This window comes from Stigmatopora nigra, chromosome 7 (genome assembly GCF_051989575.1).
Source record: "Stigmatopora nigra isolate UIUO_SnigA chromosome 7, RoL_Snig_1.1, whole genome shotgun sequence".
Lineage (NCBI taxonomy): Eukaryota > Metazoa > Chordata > Actinopteri > Syngnathiformes > Syngnathidae > Stigmatopora > Stigmatopora nigra.
In genome coordinates this window covers 12684279-12702831 of record NC_135514.1, presented here as the reverse complement: position 1 = coordinate 12702831, position 18553 = coordinate 12684279, and the positions used below count along the sequence as shown (strand labels likewise).

General features: G+C 35.8%; 3 protein-coding genes across 3 annotated transcripts; 1 reads left to right on the top strand and 2 right to left on the bottom strand.

Annotated features, from left to right (window-relative positions):
* Window positions 1-25: 25 nt before the first annotated feature.
* tfpt (TCF3 (E2A) fusion partner) lies at window positions 26-3277 on the bottom strand. Its single transcript, XM_077721102.1, has 7 exons — window positions 3052-3277; window positions 2163-2264; window positions 1953-2075; window positions 1805-1875; window positions 1155-1224; window positions 892-1050; window positions 26-796 (listed from the first exon to the last, which is right to left on the bottom strand). Exons 2-7 carry the CDS (start codon window positions 2259-2261, stop codon window positions 722-724), a joined length of 597 nt encoding a protein of 198 aa, XP_077577228.1. The 5' UTR covers window positions 2262-2264; window positions 3052-3277; the 3' UTR covers window positions 26-721.
* ndufa3 (NADH:ubiquinone oxidoreductase subunit A3) lies at window positions 3233-4228 on the top strand. The gene is made up of 4 exons (XM_077721099.1): window positions 3233-3327; window positions 3589-3663; window positions 3731-3808; window positions 3902-4228. The coding sequence occupies exons 1-4, from the start codon at window positions 3270-3272 to the stop codon at window positions 3991-3993; spliced, it is 303 nt and encodes a 100-aa protein (XP_077577225.1). The 5' UTR covers window positions 3233-3269; the 3' UTR covers window positions 3994-4228.
* On the bottom strand, window positions 4229-16923 carry LOC144199454 (BAR/IMD domain-containing adapter protein 2). The gene is made up of 15 exons (XM_077721100.1): window positions 16602-16923; window positions 14526-14658; window positions 13764-13839; window positions 13605-13691; window positions 11567-11628; window positions 11406-11477; window positions 11200-11337; window positions 10187-10339; window positions 8993-9169; window positions 8409-8925; window positions 7264-7480; window positions 7095-7184; window positions 6841-7000; window positions 6721-6761; window positions 4229-6108 (listed from the first exon to the last, which is right to left on the bottom strand). Exons 2-15 carry the CDS (start codon window positions 14571-14573, stop codon window positions 6036-6038), a joined length of 1911 nt encoding a protein of 636 aa, XP_077577226.1. The 5' UTR covers window positions 14574-14658; window positions 16602-16923; the 3' UTR covers window positions 4229-6035.
* Window positions 16924-18553: the final 1630 nt, after the last annotated feature.

Here is an 18553-nt window from a genome sequence, read left to right as displayed (position 1 = left end):
AAATACAGCTCTTTTACCATGTCCATTTTACCAGAAATAATCTTGTTTAAGTAAATGAAAAATTAAAAAAACAGTAAAAATTAGGGGTAGCATCCACCAAAAATACATTTTGTCAATGCAATAAAATTCTAGCAAATCAAATGTTTGTCAATATTAAAACCATGCATGATGTTATGAGCATAATATTCACATTTTAGCTGCAATTGACAGTGATAGACGTCCAATCCAATTGGACTGGAATGGCTAGAAGCGATGAAATGATCCTCAATGATATTAAAACATCAACATAGGCAGTGAATGAATTAATAAATAAAAAATAAACAAACATTATAAGGGTTAAATCTTTGCCTGATTTTGCTGAAAACATAGGGGATAAAAAAATGACATTTATTTAACCTTTCTCTAAACAGAAGCACCAAATATACACAAAAAAGCAATTGTTTACCATAATAAATAACATAACTAATTAAATCCGTCAATACGAACATGCAGAAAATGTAAACTATTTAATCATTACACGGATATTTGCCACCATTCAAATGAATTGGACGTCTATTGCTGTCAATTGGAACTATAGATGGTTAATTTGAGCTATTTTAAAGGAACAAAAAGTATAAAAACAGTAGAAAATACTAGATGTCGCCCTATTTTTTCCAATTTTCTTCACACTTTAGCCTGTAAGCTGTACATTTATGAATTTATTAATGCATCTATACAACTATTAATGGGATAGCGAGGTCGGGCTGGGCATTTCTCCAAACTGGGAGTCGGACAGCACCGGCATGTCTGCTTCATTCTGGGAAGAAAAAGACGTTCTATCGTTCTTAAACACATCCATAAACTTCAAATTCAGTGATAGAAATCATATAGAAAACTTTAATGCAACCCTACTTGGATTTCTTTGTCCTTTTCTTGCTTCGGCGTCAGGTGTTTTCGTCTTTTGGGTCCCGAGGGATGGTGGTAAGCAGGAGAAGGGGCGGAGCCTGACACGCCGTTTAGACGATCATCCGTTACTCCGGACGCCATTGCCGAAGGGGTTTCGGGGTCATCCTGGAGCACATTTTGGAAAAATATTAATATAAAATTATTAATATTACTAAAATGTTAGGGTCAAATTGAGTTGGTTGTAAGGAAAGTCCAGTTTTATAACTGACCTCCAGTAGCATGGTTAGCTGAGCGTTCCTGTAGTCGTCTCCGTGAGCATCAAGGGTTTTCATTAGGAACCTATAAAAAAATAAAATGAAATGTGGATATATAATGCTTGAAACATAACACAATGAAAAATCTCAATATTTTTATAATGTATATGATGCAACCTTTTAAAATTTTAGCCTTTTGGGAAAAACTAGAACAAAAAAAATCTGATTTACTTAAATCACAGGTGTCAAAGTGGCGGCCCGGGGGCCAAATCTGGCCCGCCGCATCATTTTGTGCGGCCCGACAAAGTAAATCAGGAGTGCTGATTTTCTGTTTTAGGATCAAATTCAAATGAAGAGTATAGATGTATATTACATTTCCTGATTTTTCCCCTTTTAAATCATTCATTGTCTTTTTTTAATCATTTTTTTTCAGTTTTTAGTTCAAAAATCATTTTGTAAAATCTAAATATATATATATAAAAAGCTAAAACAAACATTGTTTTAAAACTATAAAAAACTGAATATTCAGGACCTTTAATCCATTTATAAAAAAATGTAAATATTATATCTAAAATGCCCACATGAAATCGAGTTGACGTTAAAGCCCGTGAACCAACCCGAGTCTGACATGTCGTGACATAGATGAAAACAAACATATTTTTTACCGTCTCTCTTTCTTTAAACGTCGAGTCAACCTCTGAACTTGGTGAAGGCGCCCGAGGATCTTGTGATTGACCTGAATTTATCAGGATAATAATAATGAAAAAATATATTACATTAATTTCATTAGCTGGAGATAAACACCACAATAACCTGCTCAATTTCTTTGCAACGTCTGTTAAGTGCCAGATATTTCCTCTTATCAAGGACTCTTCTTTCTTCATCCTCTGGGGCGGCGCTCTCCAGAATTTCATCACCTCCAGGGCCTAATTCCACCTGTAGACACACAGCAAGCAAATTCTCTAATAAGTTTCACTTAAAAAAATAAATAAATAACAGAGTAAATACAATTTTAAAAAATACCTCTCCGGGTCCTAGCTCCACCCCACCTGGCTCCAGTTCTGCTTCAAGGATGTGACCCCCAAAAAGAGGGGGCAGGGCCAAGCCAGAGAAATCTTCCATTGTCTAAAAGACAATAATGGTGTCTTAGAGGGATATATTTTTAAAAATGCATCCCAGTGGAAACAATCTTGTTTGGCTGTCATTGAGTAAAAGATAGACGTCCAAATTTGAAGTAGGAGGCTATACTAGTGGTTAACTCATTTAAATTCACAGCAGAAGAATACATATTCATTATCAGTAACACTTAAAGACATAGAAATATTTAATACATTAAAATAAATCAGTTCTGGAGGAGAAAAATGTAAATAAAGCCTATTCAGCCAATCAAATGCAAATGTTCCAGATTGCCCGCCCATATTGGTGACACCATCAATACAAATAATCACATTCATTTGTGCTCCAATCTATCAGTGTACACAAGTGTGGGTGCAACTGACACAAAATGGCTGCGCCCATGAATTGGGTCATTTTTTTGTTGTTGTTTAAATATTTTCTTCATTTTCATGATTATAAGAAAATTAGTTTTTAGAGCAACTGACTATTCACATGGTTTTCATTTATAGTTTATAGTTATATCATAACTTCTAAAGTGAAAATCATAAACATAACGAAAAGAGCTAAATGAGAACAACATATTACTCATTCGGCACGTGATATTTTAAGGGTTGGGACGGAAAGAAATTACCAATCCTTCTTATTAATAAAATATGTTTTTGCTAATTTGAGTGCGCAGTCTATCTCTTTTGTTAACACTCCCAACATTATTACAAATGATAAATAAAGAAAAATATGAAGTCTCATTGTCAATACGCTATGTTCAGGAGAATTAAATGTTGTAAACCGTACTTACCTAAATTCCAGTCGAAAGTCCACAAATCTTCAAAAGCTACGAAATAAACATAGTAGTAAAAAACAATAAAACACTTAGTTCATGTATTCCCACGAGTCTTGTTTGCTTTATAAATACAAAAGAGCAAATAAACTAGCATTAAAGCGCGTGCTCATTTCGCCTCCTTTCACTACTGTTTACATGCAGCTGGCGCACGAAATAAACGTCACAACAATAGCATGACTACATTTCCCACGAGCCTTTACGTCGGAGCTACGCCACAAACCAAGATGGCCGGTTAGTTGATCCTGTCTTCATCGTTAAAGCTAAAATTATTAAAAATAAACATTCTTAATCCTAAAAATACATCCGCATGTTATAAAATTCACAGTTAACGGTTAAGATAATGTCAAATTGTGTGTCGAATTGATATCTCTATTTGTTTTAAACCAAAGTATGACCTTGGGTTGTCGGCTAACTATAGTTAGCTTTTCCATGGCTGTACTACTTTGAAGAGAAATGACATATTTAACATTATTTATGGTTGTATTTTAGCAGCAGTTGGAGCCTTTTTGAAAAATGCGTGGAATAAAGAACCTGTCATCTTTGTGGCATGCGCCATAGGACTAACAGGTGAGTTAACTGCATGCAAAACAAGACGTTCACTTACACTTTTAACTTATAATTCCATTTATTTCAGGTGCTGTGCTTCCATTTATTAGTCCAATCACAAAGTATACCGCAATGATCAACGCAGCAACACCATATACATACCCAGGTAAGGTCTAATGTGTGAATTTGTCCATTTATGGTTGAAATATTGTTTAAAAAATGCCATTTATGTATTTTTTTATTTGTTTCTCCTCTGCAGTTCCTATGCGAGATGACGGAAACCTGCCCGACGTTCCAGCACATCCATGCGAACAACGGGGAGACAGGCTGGCATGGCTTAAAAACCTCTAAATTCACATTCTTTCTCATTTCCCAGTCTGTAATTATCAATGTACTACAGTAAAGATTGTTTATTTAATTCAACATGGCCTCGTTCTGCGTGATTTGCACGTCAGACAAAAAGGATTAAGGAACAACGAGTTTAGATTTGTTTTATCCCTTGAAATCTCACAATATTTCCCGTTGATCCAGTTCGGGGAATTTTACGCAGGACCAAACTTGAAGCTGATTAAAATTCTGAAATGAATTCATTGTTTTGCGCGAGCTTTATTTGAGAAAATAAGCTAAATTGAATTAGAACAGATGTCTCACATTAAACGACTTAAATTGACAGATTTGTTTTTAATTTCATGTTAGGAAATGATGTTTTTACAGTGTAAATTTCACATGGTTATTTGTATGAATTCGCAGCGTTAAAAATTCACTTTGGTAGAAGAGTTTTACTATATCTAAAAAAAATAACTTTTACTTTAACTTGGATATTTTGCATCATTAATGTAAGCCGAAAAGTTAAATCAATAAAGTAAAGATGTAAAAATCAAACTACCAAAGTGAAAATATGCACAGCATGGGTAAAAAAATTATACTTTTTTAATTAATTAAGAAATTTCCCCTAATACTAATAATGTATTGCAGAGATTTAGAAAATAAAAGCTTAGTTAGGTCACTTTTACCCATGTTGAGCATTAAAGGGTTAACTGAAAAATGTGAGTCGTAATTTTCCATCATTCCACAAAAGACAACAACGAAAAAAATGCCATTATCTTGAATTTAACAAACAAAATGTCTCCCAATTTAGAGACTTAAAAAGGCAAGACGATATTTTCATCCCACGCTGGACTTTCCACTTTCCCATAAAACTTACTATTTACTTTCCAATATACTTTTATCCATACAAAATACCCATTTTCCTCCAAATCCCGCCTTCGTGATGATTATATTGTGGACTGAAAAAGAATGCAAAACACCCATAAACGAAAATAAACTTGTCTTCAAACTTCCTGTCTGCAACTTTCTTTTCCAGATAAGAAAAGCAACCTTTCAAAATAAAACCACCCCCACGGTCCTGATGTTAACTTTTTTAACCCAAACGTCCTCATTGGTGTTTTTTAACTCACAAAAAAATCATAATTACCTACAATTACATTTCAAGTCTATTACACAAAAAAAAAAAAGTCACTTTTTTTGTTAAATTTTACACCAAAAAAAAGTTTTTTTCTACATTAACATTGTTGATTTGTAACAACAAAAAGCAGCAAAATTTATGACTGGCCTTAACGTTTTCTATAAAAAAAGTCGAAATCTGACATTTTCCTTAAAAACTACCTCTAAAAGCAGTAAATTAATTTAAAACTACAAAAACTAAGGCAAGAATTCCGGTCGAAACCTGTTTCCGAGGCACAATACTTGAATATATATGTATCAAGATGTAACATAGGAGCCAGTCCTTCATTATAATTATTGATCTATAAGCCCCACCCCCCTGTAAAGAAGCTAAGACCAAAATGTCAAAATCACGATAAAATATTGATTATAGTAGATGTATCATTTACACAAAAAACTATATTTGTTTCATTAGTCTTCCTCTAGAGTAGGGGTGTCCAAACTACTACATTTTATGATGAAAATATGGAATATGTCCCACACAAGAAGCTTAAGTTGAGCCAACATTAAGTTTCAGTTCAGATTTTTAACAATAGGGGGTGCTAGTCACTTAAACGGTAAGAAAAATAAGGTCAATAATGTGTAATATACTTCTATATCTCTGGATTGTTATTATATTTTTTGCTAAATTATTCACTGTGATTGACAGCAATGGGCGTCCAATCCAGTTTGACTGAGCTTTCCCAGTCAAAATGGATTGGACGCCTGAATGCTGTTGATAAAAGTTTAGACACCCCCACCTTGACGTTTATGAAAATATGCCATGCAAATTTTGTCATGAATTTAGTGTGACGCTCCTGAAAATGGCCGCCCAATTTAATAATTTCGTTCTATTCTCTTGGAGTGGGCGTCCAATTAGAAAAATAATGCGAACTAAAGAGAGGAAGGTCTCACTCGATGATGGGGGCCGACCGATCGTTGGTGACCGTTCTTCGGAGACGAACGTGAGCAAATGGATTGGTCCTGAAACACCAAATACAAGAGTTATAAGTTTCACTATAGAACGGAAATTGGAAAAATATAATATTTAATCACTAAATGTATTTGTTAATAAAAGCTTTAACTCATTAATCGGTAAAAAATAACTTAAAATAAAAGTTAATAAAGATAAGAGATGGATATGTTAATCTTGAACTAATGGTCAGAATCTAAGATTAAATAAAGAGAAATAAAGATATAATTAATCATTAACTTGAATTGTTTGAGTTAAAGCTTTAAAATGTTAACAAAAATAAATACTAAAAAGTTAAAAAAACAATTAAAAATAAAAATTAATGAATAAAACTAATTTAGACACAATAAACAATATTTTCCCCAAAATTTGACCTATTGACCTCATAACTTTATTGACTATTTTAAATGTTAATAATGTCTGTAAAGTGTTCTAAAACTTAATACTTTTTCTACAGTATAAAACTCTGCTTTTGATATATTTAAAGTACAATTATCTTTCTAATTTAAGTCGTTTTTTTTTGCAACTTCCCAAATGAATATCGGTCTAATAATAACCATAAGAAGCCATTTTGGCTCAAAAGGAAAAACAACATTGGACATTCTGTGTTAGCAACAAAATACCTAGTCGGAGACGGCGGAGAGGCGGCCAACTGCGCGCAGATCTGTCGTAAATAACATACAAAAATAAAAAATAATAATAATTAGAGTTATTACTCCCTCACAGGTCGGTATTTGTCTGACCTTGCTACTGTCGGCCATGCTATACGGGCGTGGGCGGAAGGTGCTGATCCTCTGCGGGGGCAGGGAGCGTTCCTCCTCCGAGTCGGGGGTGAGAGCGGGGGACACCAGCTGGTCCAGCTGGCTCATGCTAGTGCTATTAGTCTTGGACAGGAAGAAAGAACTGCAAGAAGAGCTGTTATTAGCCACTTGCTAGCCGTTAGCCGTGTATTGTCTGAATGGTTGGGTAACAGTGGCCTAATTGTATTTGATTGCACCTTTTCGGGGTTTGGTCGAGGCTGACTCTCCTCTCCAGGTGGTCTGTTCTGGCTTGTGGTTGAGTGTAGGAGTAAGGGAACCAGCCTTTTCTATGGTAAATGTGAAAAAATGGCTAAGTTTAATTAAAAAGTGGTTCGAATTTTGTGTTTTCAGGGTAGGGTGAAATACCGTCCAGTTCGATCATTCTGCCCGTAGTGCCAGCCGTCTCTCGGCTCGGAAATTAGCAGGGTGACCATGTCGCCGGGTAGGAATGTCAGTAAGGAAGCGCCGGCGGTTCCGGCGCCACCCCCGCCGGCGGCTCCGCCGCCGACTTCTAAAGCGCCCGGCGAGTGAGCGAATATGGCCTCCACGCGTATGGGTACAGAGAGTCCGCCCATTCTGGGGCCTGAGGAGGAAAATAAAGGGTAAATAGATAAGGCACAGTGGAAAATAGCTGGGAAAATTATTAAGCAAAATGGCCTGTTTTGAGCAAATTTGGTCCGTTTTAGATCGCATCAAAACAATAAAGGACGGCAGCGACTACCTTCTGAAGAGCAAACAGGTATCATTTTGAAGTCTGACCAATCTAAGGGAGTGGATCAACTTTTCTCCGAGTTTTTACAATGCACATTTGGAGTCAACATGGTAAAACTCGGTTAAAAAAATAGCAATAAATAAGTTATTTCTCTCTCAGGCAATTAACTGCAATATCAATGGGTTAGTAATGGTGCTCAGACATTTGGTCGCCGGTCAAATTTTGACAGAATTTACTGTTGAAACCAGCTCTCAAAATTATATTAATGGGAATTTAATATCTAAGAGAGAGAGAGTTTAATATCTAAGTACTGTTTAATATCCAAGTACAGTTTAATATCCAAGTACAGTTTAATATCCAAGTACTGTTTAATATCTAAGTACTGTTTAATATCTAAGTACTGTTCAATATCTATCTACTGTTGAAAACAGTAGATATTTAGATATTAAACTCTCATGAATATAATTTTGAGAGCTGGTTTCAACAGTACTTAGATAATAAACGGTACATGGAAATTAAACAGTACTTAGATATTAAACAGTACTTCGATATTAAACAGTACTTCGATATTAAACAGTACTTCGATATTAAACAGTACTTCGATATTAAACTCTGTCTCTTAGATATTAAACTCTCTCTTATTAATATAATTTTGAGAGCTGGTTTCAACAGTCAACTCTCTGTCACCATTTGACCGGCGACCAAACGTCCAGTTACACATTACAATAGTGTGACTGAAGGAAAGGATAGGATAGGAAAGACTCGGGTATGATAAAGCAAATGAAATTTGAATGGTCACCTTGAAAGCCACCCGTCTTGAATTCATTCCCGGGTCTCTTGGGTAGCGGAAGAGTCGCCGTGGCGCACATTTCCGCGGACTTCATCAGCCACGGGTGAGCGGAAGGGAGCGTGCTGTTGCTCCCCGGCCCCAGCGGCACGGGGGTCACGGCCCTGGACATGGGGGCGCTATGAGGCAGCGGTGGGCTACGGGGGACGCCGTGCGCGATGGCCAGTGTGACGCCCTCCGAGGAAGCGCCGCCGGGGGGCACCTGGCTGAGAGACATGACCGTGGAGGGGATGAGGCTCGGCGACAAGTTGCCCGTGTTGGCCGCCGCGGGGAGCGAGGACGACGAGGGGGTGCCGGAGTCGGCGGCGGGAGGGGAGCGCTCGGACTCGGCGGAGGGTACGGGACGGAAGGTCCCGGGGGACCCCCTGGGGTCGTCCTCGGCCCGAGAGGACGAGGATGGGGGTGCTCGATCTTGTTGCTGTGAGCGGTCGCCGTTTAAAAGGGGCGGGACTTCTTGAACTGACATCCTCTGTGAATTTGGAGTCTGTTTTAGTCATGGTGGAAGGGAAAGTAGTGATTGGTCGATGTTGTCTGACCTGTTCTGATGGAACGGAGCCCAGTTTGGTGTGGCGGAGGACCTCGGCGATTCCGGCGGCGCCCGATGTTTGCGGCGCCGTGTGGCGGAGGAGGTTGAGCGCTCGTTCTGGGAGTTTTGTCGGTTGAGTGCACGACACCTGCCATGATGAGAGCTTCTGTGATAGGAGCTCCCGTACCTGCATTTTCAGGATTATGAACATTTTATTTTTATTCACACATTATACTTTAAGAAACTAAGTCACCACTACAAATTTTGTATATTTTTTGGCCTATAAATCGAACATTGAGCAGAATTTCCACAGCCAAAAATTACATTACATTACAAAATATACTACTGCATATTCTCCCATAATGTCGCCTTAAAAAGGTTGAATTTGACAAAGTCTAATATGTGTGCATATAAGCCGCACCCTGGATTCAGTCATAATTTTTTTTAGCAACAAATACGGCTTATATGCGAGAAAATATGGTAAGTCTCACTTTTGTAAGGGCAATTTTTAATTTAATCGGAAATATACGTTTTATTTCAGATACTATAACTATAAGATATTCAGATACTATAAGATATTCAGATGCTATAAGATATTCAATACTATAACTATAAAGATATTCAGATACTATAACTATAAGATATTCAGATACTCTAGAACTATAAGATACTCTAGAACTATAAGATACTCAGATACTATAAAATATTCATACAATATAACTATAAGATATTCAGATACTATAACACAAATATATTCAGATACTATAACACAAATATATTCAGATACTATAACTATAAGATATTCAGATACTATAACTGTAAGATATTCAGATACTATAACTATAAGATATTCAGATACTATAACTATAAGATATTCAGATACTAAAACTATAAGATATTCAGATACTAAAACTATAAGATATTCAGATACTAAAACTATAAGATATTCATATACTATAACTATAAGATATTCAAATGCTATAGAACTATAACCTATAAAAAAAACTAACAACAACATGGCTGTCGTTGTCTCAGAGAAACAAAAACTGGACTATAAGTCGCAGACTCAGCCTAACCATGTAAAAAAAATGGCGAATTATAGTCCGTAAAATACGGTCCGTGCACAAAATAGCATGCCAATCCTCCCCTACGCCAAAGTTTGACACCTCAGTAGGATAACGCAATGCAATAGGCCCCGCCCCACCTTGCTATGGTAGTTGATGAGCAGCTTGGTGACGCAACACTGGCGGTCCACCAGGAAGCAGTACCTCCTCCTCTCTTCGGTGAGCGCCGACCTGTAACCCGTGGCGACCAGCGAGTCCAACTCCACTTGGCGCCGACTCATCAGCTCCACAAACTGAGGAGAGAATCAAAATCCGGTCGGCTGCAAATTGATTGGCGACCTTTTTAAAGCGCATTGTTGTCATTTCCTGCCTCAGCAAAAGATCCAAAACGCCACCGTGTTGACCTTTCCTCCAAAATAAGACTGCTAGCTCGTTAGTTGCCATTTGTTTATTTTATCACCAACTAAGTTAAAGAAAATGTATTTTTGCATTTTTTTTAGCGATTTAGAAGTGAATATTCAAAATTGTTTCATTATTATTTGCTTATTTACATTTAGTTCAACTTATAAGAACTAATAGATAAATAGATAGATAGATAAAAATAGCATTTAAAAGATATATATTCATTTTCAAAAAAATATTCAAATGAAACCGAAAACATTACAAAAATTATATATTTTTTCCCAATGTTTGTATTTAATTTTAGCCAAAATATTTCATTTTTAATTTCATTTATCTACAATTCTGCTAATCCTCACAAAGGCTGCAGGATATTATTAAATAATTAAAAAAATATATATTTAATTAAAAATATCTGACCAAAACAAACAAAAAGCAACCAATGTTAATTAAAAATAGTAAACATTTTCCTTTTATATTTAAATTTCTAAATTGGATGACATCTTGTTAATTTAAAAATCCTAAAACTAAAATACAAATAAAAAATTCAATACCTATATTCACGATAGCATTTAAAAACAATTAAATAAAAAAAGTTTTTTTTTTTTTTTTAAAAAAGGGGCAAAAAAACTCAAATATTCTTTGTTTTCTGGAAGATTAAAATTCTACACAAATTAAATTTGACCCAAAAAAAACAAAAAGTCAACAGAGCGGTCTGGAAAATGACAATAAGATTGAACTTTGGGGTACTCACTTGCATCTCTCGGTCGCCATACTTATTGGGGTGCCGGCTTCCCAAGCTCTTCCTGCGGAGCTTCTTCAGCTGCGCCTGGCAGCGCTCGATGGAGTCGCTTTTGCTTCGACGCTCCGTCTGGTACTTCTTCAAAGTGGCCTGGAAAAAAAGGACAAAAAAATAGTTCTGGTCCGGTCTGGTCCAAGACCCATGGGCAATTTACTCACGGTGAGGTATTTAATGTCCAATTCCAGCTTCTGCTCCAGCTGGGCCAGCAACTCGGAATGAAACAACTTGAGCTGTTGAAAAAAGACACAAAATGTTGATATATGTACCACCAGTAGTTACTTCTATTGTTATGGACACATTTTGTCTTCCGTCGTCTTACCACGTCTTCCAGCTGCACCTGGATTTGTCTGTGGACTTCAGCCATTTGAAACAATGTATCTCCTGCGAAACATAGTAAACAATTCATTTTCCCCCCATTAACATATGTACATGTATCATAAAAACTTTTAAAAAACAGCCTTGATTGTGTATTTTTTGTCCTCCTAAAAAATGAGTGCTGAAATGACAATTTTTGGTTTAAATATACAAGTTTGTCTTTTTTTAGGTGCACTAACAGTTAGCTAACAGTTAGCTACACGAATGTTAACAGTTAGCTAAAAGTTAGCTACACGAATGTTAGCTAACAGTAAGCTAAAAGTTAGCTACACTAATGTTAGCTAACAGTTAGCTACACGAATGTTAACAGTTAGCTAAAAGTTAGCTACACGAATGTTAGCTAACAGTAAGCTAAAAGTTAGCTATACTAATGTTAGCTAACAGTTAGCTACACGAATGTTAACAGTTAGCTAAAAGTTAGCTACACGAATGTTAGTTAACAGTTAGCTAAAAGTTAGCTACACGAATCTTAGCTAACAGTTAGCTAAAAGTTAGCTACACGAATGTTAGCTAACAGTTACCTAACATTTGTGTAGCTCTCCAATCCTTAACTGTGATTATGTTGCCTAATATTGAAAATTAGCAATTACATTGTGTATTAAAATTATTTCTTGACTATTGCTAATGAATATGGAACATAAATATAGATCTTTGAAGCATAAAAGTCTTCTAATTGTAAAGTTATCCAATCCAATTGCACTGCAAACTAGCTAGATGGTAATAAATCTTCTCGGTCCAAGTTTTAACGTCTTTTTTTTTTTTTTTTTTTTTTTTAAAGATTTATGGCACTCTAACACATTGGACAAGTGACCCAATTCACGGCAGCTTTTTCCAAAACACTAACTATTCATAATCTAATAGAGATACTACTCATTCATTGAGCCAAGCAAAGTCTAGTTTACTAAAATAGCCCATTTAGACAAGTAGTCAAATGATAGATGCACAATATGGCCTGAAATAAAAACTTAGTTTTTATTTTTCTTTCAGAAAAGTCAACACAATGAATAAGAGTGAATAGCTTATTGATAGTGCGGCATTTTAAAAATAAAATGGAGTTAAATACTGCTTTTAAATGAATTACTTACTGGATTGTGTTTGAAAATGAGATGCAGCACAATTAATCTTGTGTGAATAATCTTCAATTTATTATGGGATTATGCATCTGAAAATTAGATTAAACGCAATTAATCTTGCAATTTTTCCCTTTTCATAAACACTAAAAAAATATTATTGGATTGTGTGTGGAAATGAGATTAATTGCACGTAATCTCACAATTAAACTCATTTTCATACAAATCCGATTAATTATCGATCGTATGCAAATGAGTTTAGCGCAATTAATCTCATTATTATTGTGTATGAAAACTAAATAAACATCTCATGTGCCAAATATAATCTTCAAACTCCAATTTCTTATTATTTGTATGCAAACTACCATATTTTCACGACTATAAGGCGCACCACATTAAAAGGCGCACCGTCAATGAATGACACATTTGAATTTTCTTCCATGTACAAATCACACTATTATAAACCGCCCTGTCTATTTTGAACAAAATTTGAGACTTCTAAGTGCGCCTTATAGTCCTAAAAACACAGTAATCTCATTTTCAAACAGTCCAAGTTATCATCGAACGAAAATGAAAACAATGGCGACAAATGTCCGCAAGTCCCTTAAAAAATGTGTACTGGTGACCTTCTTGGGGGACTTGGACTATTTACATTTCCACCCCTACGGAGGCCACGCAACACGGTATGCGGCGAGCGGCTGGCACGTCGCCCTCTTGACACCCCCCTCCCCTCCATCACCCCCTCCCCCGCTGTTTTGGGCATTACAATGAGATCATGTGGTGTTGTTAATCTCCCAACAATGAGTCCACTTTCTCTCTCTCTCCCTTTTCCCCCACGTTTCCTCGTCGCCGGCAACACCCCCCCCCTTCATCTACTCATTTGGCCACGCCCCCCTCCCCGAGCTCACTCACCCAATTCCTTGGAGCCTTGGCTGTCGCTGGCCAGTTCTCCCAGTTTGACCAGAGCGTCAAAGTAACCCTTGGCGGCCACTGTTACTCCTGGGGGAAGTGGGCGGGACAATGAGTGTTTTGGCGATTGATGATGGCGAGGTGGATAGGGGCGGGACTAACCTGTCAGGGCTTTCTCGTAGTGTTTGCCCATGGTGACAAAATTCTTCAAACTGGGGTTGAAGTGGTCCAGAATGCCCTGTTGGGGAAATGTGAATGTTTGTTAATGTGAATAGGAGTATGTTCATTAATATGCGCCGTCCCTTTAAATAAATAAAACAAGTCAAGCTCAAGCAGAGGCAAAAATAAGCCTAAATTGACAGAAAAATATATTGGATTATGTATGAAAATGTGAATAATTGCACGTAATCTCGTATTAAATTCCATTTCCAGTTCATTAATATGCGCTGTCCCTTTAAATAAATGAAAAGTAAAACTCAATCAGACGCAAAAATAACCCTAAATTGACAGAAAAATATTGGATTATGAATGAAAATTAGATTAATTGCACGTAATATCACAATTAATCTCATTTGCAGTTCATTGATATGCGCCGTCCCTTTAAATAAATAAAAAAGTCAAACTCAAGCATAATGGAGGTTCGAAATAGTATATTATCTTTTTTTTATGTTTTAATGAATGCATGTTTATTTCATTTATTTATGAATTTATAATAAGATATATTTTTATGAAAATATAATGTATTAATTATTAATATGCATGTATTATTAAAATGTAACTTTCTGAATAACTAAATTAGTTTATTTATTTTTTTTATATATTTTTAAAACCATCTGTTTTTGCTTTTTGGGAGAGAAAATATATATATATTCATCTTCATTTTCATCCTCCATTTAGGAAAATATGATTTTTGTTATTTCATACCTTATAGACATTTTCCGTCATTTTGTTGACTTCATCCGTTCGGGACATTTTGTTATTTTTGGATATCTTGACTCTTCTGCGTGGGTTTTATTTTTGTAGAACTCTTTCTTTCTTTATACTTGGTCAGGAATCTCTAAAAAAAAAAAACAAGTGATTAAAAAAAAATAAAATAAAAAAGATACAATGAGTTGTAGAATTTCTAAAAAGTGAGTCATCGTATTCATTCCAACATTCGAAACAACTATATCTAATTCACCCAAAACTCCGCGATAAAAAAGCCACTAGAGGTTGTTTTAGAGGTCACGGCGACCTCTCGTCAAGATATGAGCGGTCGCCCTTGACGGAAAACAGATATTTTCTCACGGATTTCCTCCCGGGCCCATTTTTGACGTTATCACGCTAATAAAAATATCACGCCAGATAACAGCAGGTGTCCCAAAAAACAAAACAAAAAAACCCCTAAATCCAGTCTGGTTTTGGTGGCCAAAAAAATCTGCAAAAACATTACATTTAGGGAGATTACAAGGTAAGACGTTAGTTGACCTAAATCGGCTAATGCTATGTGACAAACACACACAAAAAAGAACACATTTTTTGGTCATGAGGGCCACCCAGGTATTTTTTTGTTGATGGATTTGATAAAAGAAGGGAAAAGAAACCAAAAGAAATTATAATTTTGGTGGAGAAAGTGTCTAGAGATTTTTGATGAAGGGTTTTGAAATGTTTTTGCATAAGAGGGAAAAGCCTGCAGGTGGTTGGGCGCTAACACAGAAGATGCATTCATGTGCTTGAGCCTCTTTAAATGTGAAGCAGGGTGCGAGGGGGCGGTCCTAATCGATGTACTTTAGTTCATTTGAAGCAAAAAGGATACCTTTTACGTCTAAGATTTTGATTGGTTTATTAGAATGTTTGGGGGAAGATGAAATTCTGCAAAAAAGGGGTTGAATGTTGAAAACAAGTTTAAAATGAACTACGAACACCAGGCTGCTTCTTCTAACTTGGAACTTAAAGCTGGAATTAATTCATGTCTTTAACCACATGATGTCTGAATTCAAATTTGACAAAAAAAAAGAATTTTGAGGGGTTTATGAAAATAATTAAATTTAGTGGAAGATGGAGAGTATTTAAATGAAAAATACAATTAAAAATTTGGAAATGAATTTTTAAAATTGAATTTAAAAACATTTAAAACAAATTGAAGATATGCACACAAATTTCAAATATAAAGTTTCAAAACTTAAATATTTTTGAGGAATTATTTACATAAAACAGAATTTTAAATAATTAATTTAGATCATTTTCAATACATTTTCTGTATTTACTACATATCTATATATTACTTTTTATTTAAGGATATTTACATTTTTTAACTGCCATTCTCCCACTCCAAATAGATTGGACTTTTTGACAAACACGTCTAAAAACAGTCAAAAGCCAAAGTTTAGCGAGCTTTAAGGTGGGTGACTTTAAAAAAAACAAAAAAAAAACAACACTGAAAGTGCTGATTAGCCTGTCCAAGCTAGCTCATCTTAGCCTATTGACAAAACAAGGTATTACCAAACGTGATTAAAAAAGGCACTTGTCATTAGCCTAAAATGTGCTAGCACTATTTTGCTAACAAAAAATAAATTAAAAAAATGATAGAAAGAGAATACTTACTGTTCTTAAAAAAAAACTACATTTAAAAAGAGAATTAAGACTATTTGCTAATAACATTAGCAAACCAAATCTGTCCATGATTACTTTCTTAAAAAAACTCTAACCAAACTCTCCTATTTCAAATAAAATGGACATCTATCACCATCTATTCTAATTCTATTAACAGTAATTAGTCAACATCCCTAAATTCATAACAAAAAAAGTAAAAAAGTACATTTTTATCCCAACTCTGGTCCATCTATCACCATTCATGCCATAGAAAAATGCACTACTTTTTGACCTCTAACAAACCAAGTTGGGATTCCTACACTCTATGACATTCCAACAAGTAGAAAAACTCATATTTTACTGAACCAAAACACTAAAAAGGAGTAAAAAACACTAAAAAAAATCAAGTAATCGGTCGCTAATAGCTACCTTGCATTCATCTCATTGTCGGAAGCGACGAACGGTGATGACCAGTCCTCTCTTTTCTTGCCTCGTCGAGTTTACTGAGTGAGTGAGTGGGGGTTGTTCATTGGGCAGGCCACTAAATCTCCAGTCCCCTCCACCCCTTTTTCACATGCTCTCTCTCTCTCTCTGGCCTGTGGACAAGAATGGAGGTCAGATATTTGGTGCCGTTCAGTACCTCTGCTCATTACTGAGCCGATTAACAACAAAAAAGTGGCAAAAAAAGTGTCCAAAATGCTTCTGTGGCTACGCTAACGTGCACATCTTTCCCCAGTGGAGCTCTAAACTAGTTCTGAATAACAATGAGCTGACAGGACCTGGTCTGAATAGCAGTGGGAGAATAATGACTTGGACTTTTTAAGCCAAAAAAAGGGGGTAGGAGGGGGTGGGGGGGTAATCGACAAAAAACCCGGGTGCAGTAAAACAGGCATGGCCTAGATAGATGGAGAGTAGAGTATAGTACACATTCCTGGTCTCTAAAAGACACACGGTGGACAGGAGGAGGCCTCGCTGCATGCAAACAAGGCGGAGGAAGCTTTCATCTCAACTTTTTTTATGGTTTGGGATGTGGTGGCCAAGATGGAGGCCATTTTTTACGGTCACATTGTTATATTTGGATTAGTAGGCCCATTTTTTATTATTATTATTTTTAGACTGATACTGTAAAAGCCGGAGAATTTTTAGTGCGTTGGCTTTATGGTTTTAAGGTCAAAAGGTTCGATCCTAGGTGTGTTTTCAACTATGTGAGTTTTACCTGGGTTTGTGTAGTTTTTTTTTTGCGGGTACTCCGGTTTTCTCCCACAAAAAAACATGGATGCTATGTTGGTTGAATACTTTAATTTGCTTCTAGGTATGAGTGGAAGTGTGATTGAACCAATTCAGGGTTAGTTAAGATAGGCTCCAGCACCCCCCGTGAGCTTTGTGGTTGGGAAAATGAATGAATGCACTGTTAAGCCCCTTTTAGACGTGCTTGGAATTCTAGTAATGAGACTGCGTTTAAGTAGTTCACGTTTAGATGTGAACAAAATGTGTGGACTCTATTTACACCAATGGGGATTTACAGCTGTAAAACGTACACTGCAAAATACACACACAAAAATAGAGTAAAATATACGAACAAAACAGTTTAGTTCATTGATAATGGTAAAATTAACGGCTTATTTTTTCTCTCAAAATAATTATGAAGTATTAATAAAAAATGCTCACCTAACACCGTCTATTATTTAACTTACAAAATACAAATACAATAATTTACTGTTGTGAATGGTAGCAATCAATGACCCTCTTGTCCACTAGAGGGCAACGCATCTCAACATATCGCTTAGGATTAGTTTGCAAATATATATCATTTTACCGTACTTTCCGTGGATATTAAGCAAGATTAAAGCAACGGGAACAGTTATTTCACCCGTTTTCTTGATAAAAGACAAGCTAAGACATCTTTGGTGAGGGTAAAAAAACGTCATTAGGTCAAGTCACCTGAAGTTAAAAAGGAAGGTACTATTACGTTATCAGATGACGCTATTGTGCTGTTAAAGTTTGAAAGAAATTAGATGGTCACTCAAAATAACATTAGTCGGGGATTTTTGGAGGTAAAACAACTTTTGAAAGTGAAATTATTGTTTGTCAAACAGCTTTATATTTCTGTATTGCATTGACGTGATGTACTAGTGAGCAGGCGCGAGGAGGATTGTTATTTTTCCTACTTTTTGGAGTTGCATTTGAACGCAACACTGCGGTGTGTTCAAAAGTACTCGCTAAGTTTGTAAAACAAAAGCTGTCAATCAAAATACACATTGAATCGAATTTGACTTTCTACCTCATTTAAAAGGGATTCAAATTTGGTTAAAATGTTTTGTTTTGATTTATAATCATTTAGATTTTTAATAAACCATTTTCAATTTAATTATTTAAACAAA

Excerpts from the sequence above, each read along its gene's own strand:
- tfpt (XM_077721102.1), bottom strand. The coding sequence starts at position 2,261 with ATGGAAGATTTCTCTGGCTTGGCCCTGCCCCCTCTTTTTGGGGGTCAC. Across the intron at positions 2,076-2,162 it reads TGGAGCTAGGACCCGGAGAG|GTGGAATTAGGCCCTGGAGG; the intron begins GTATTTTTTAAA and ends GTGTGTCTACAG. Across the intron at positions 1,225-1,804 it reads CGTTTAAAGAAAGAGAGACG|GTTCCTAATGAAAACCCTTG; the intron begins GTAAAAAATATG and ends ATTTTTTTATAG.
- ndufa3 (XM_077721099.1), top strand. The coding sequence starts at position 3,270 with ATGACTACATTTCCCACGAGCCTTTACGTCGGAGCTACGCCACAAACC. Across the intron at positions 3,328-3,588 it reads GCCACAAACCAAGATGGCCG|CAGTTGGAGCCTTTTTGAAA; the intron begins GTTAGTTGATCC and ends GTATTTTAGCAG. Across the intron at positions 3,809-3,901 it reads AACACCATATACATACCCAG|TTCCTATGCGAGATGACGGA; the intron begins GTAAGGTCTAAT and ends TCTCCTCTGCAG.
- LOC144199454 (XM_077721100.1), bottom strand. The coding sequence starts at position 14,573 with ATGTCCCGAACGGATGAAGTCAACAAAATGACGGAAAATGTCTATAAG. Across the intron at positions 11,478-11,566 it reads AGGTGCAGCTGGAAGACGTG|CTCAAGTTGTTTCATTCCGA; the intron begins GTAAGACGACGG and ends TTTTTTCAACAG. Across the intron at positions 9,170-10,186 it reads TCATCAACTACCATAGCAAG|GTACGGGAGCTCCTATCACA; the intron begins GTGGGGCGGGGC and ends CTGAAAATGCAG.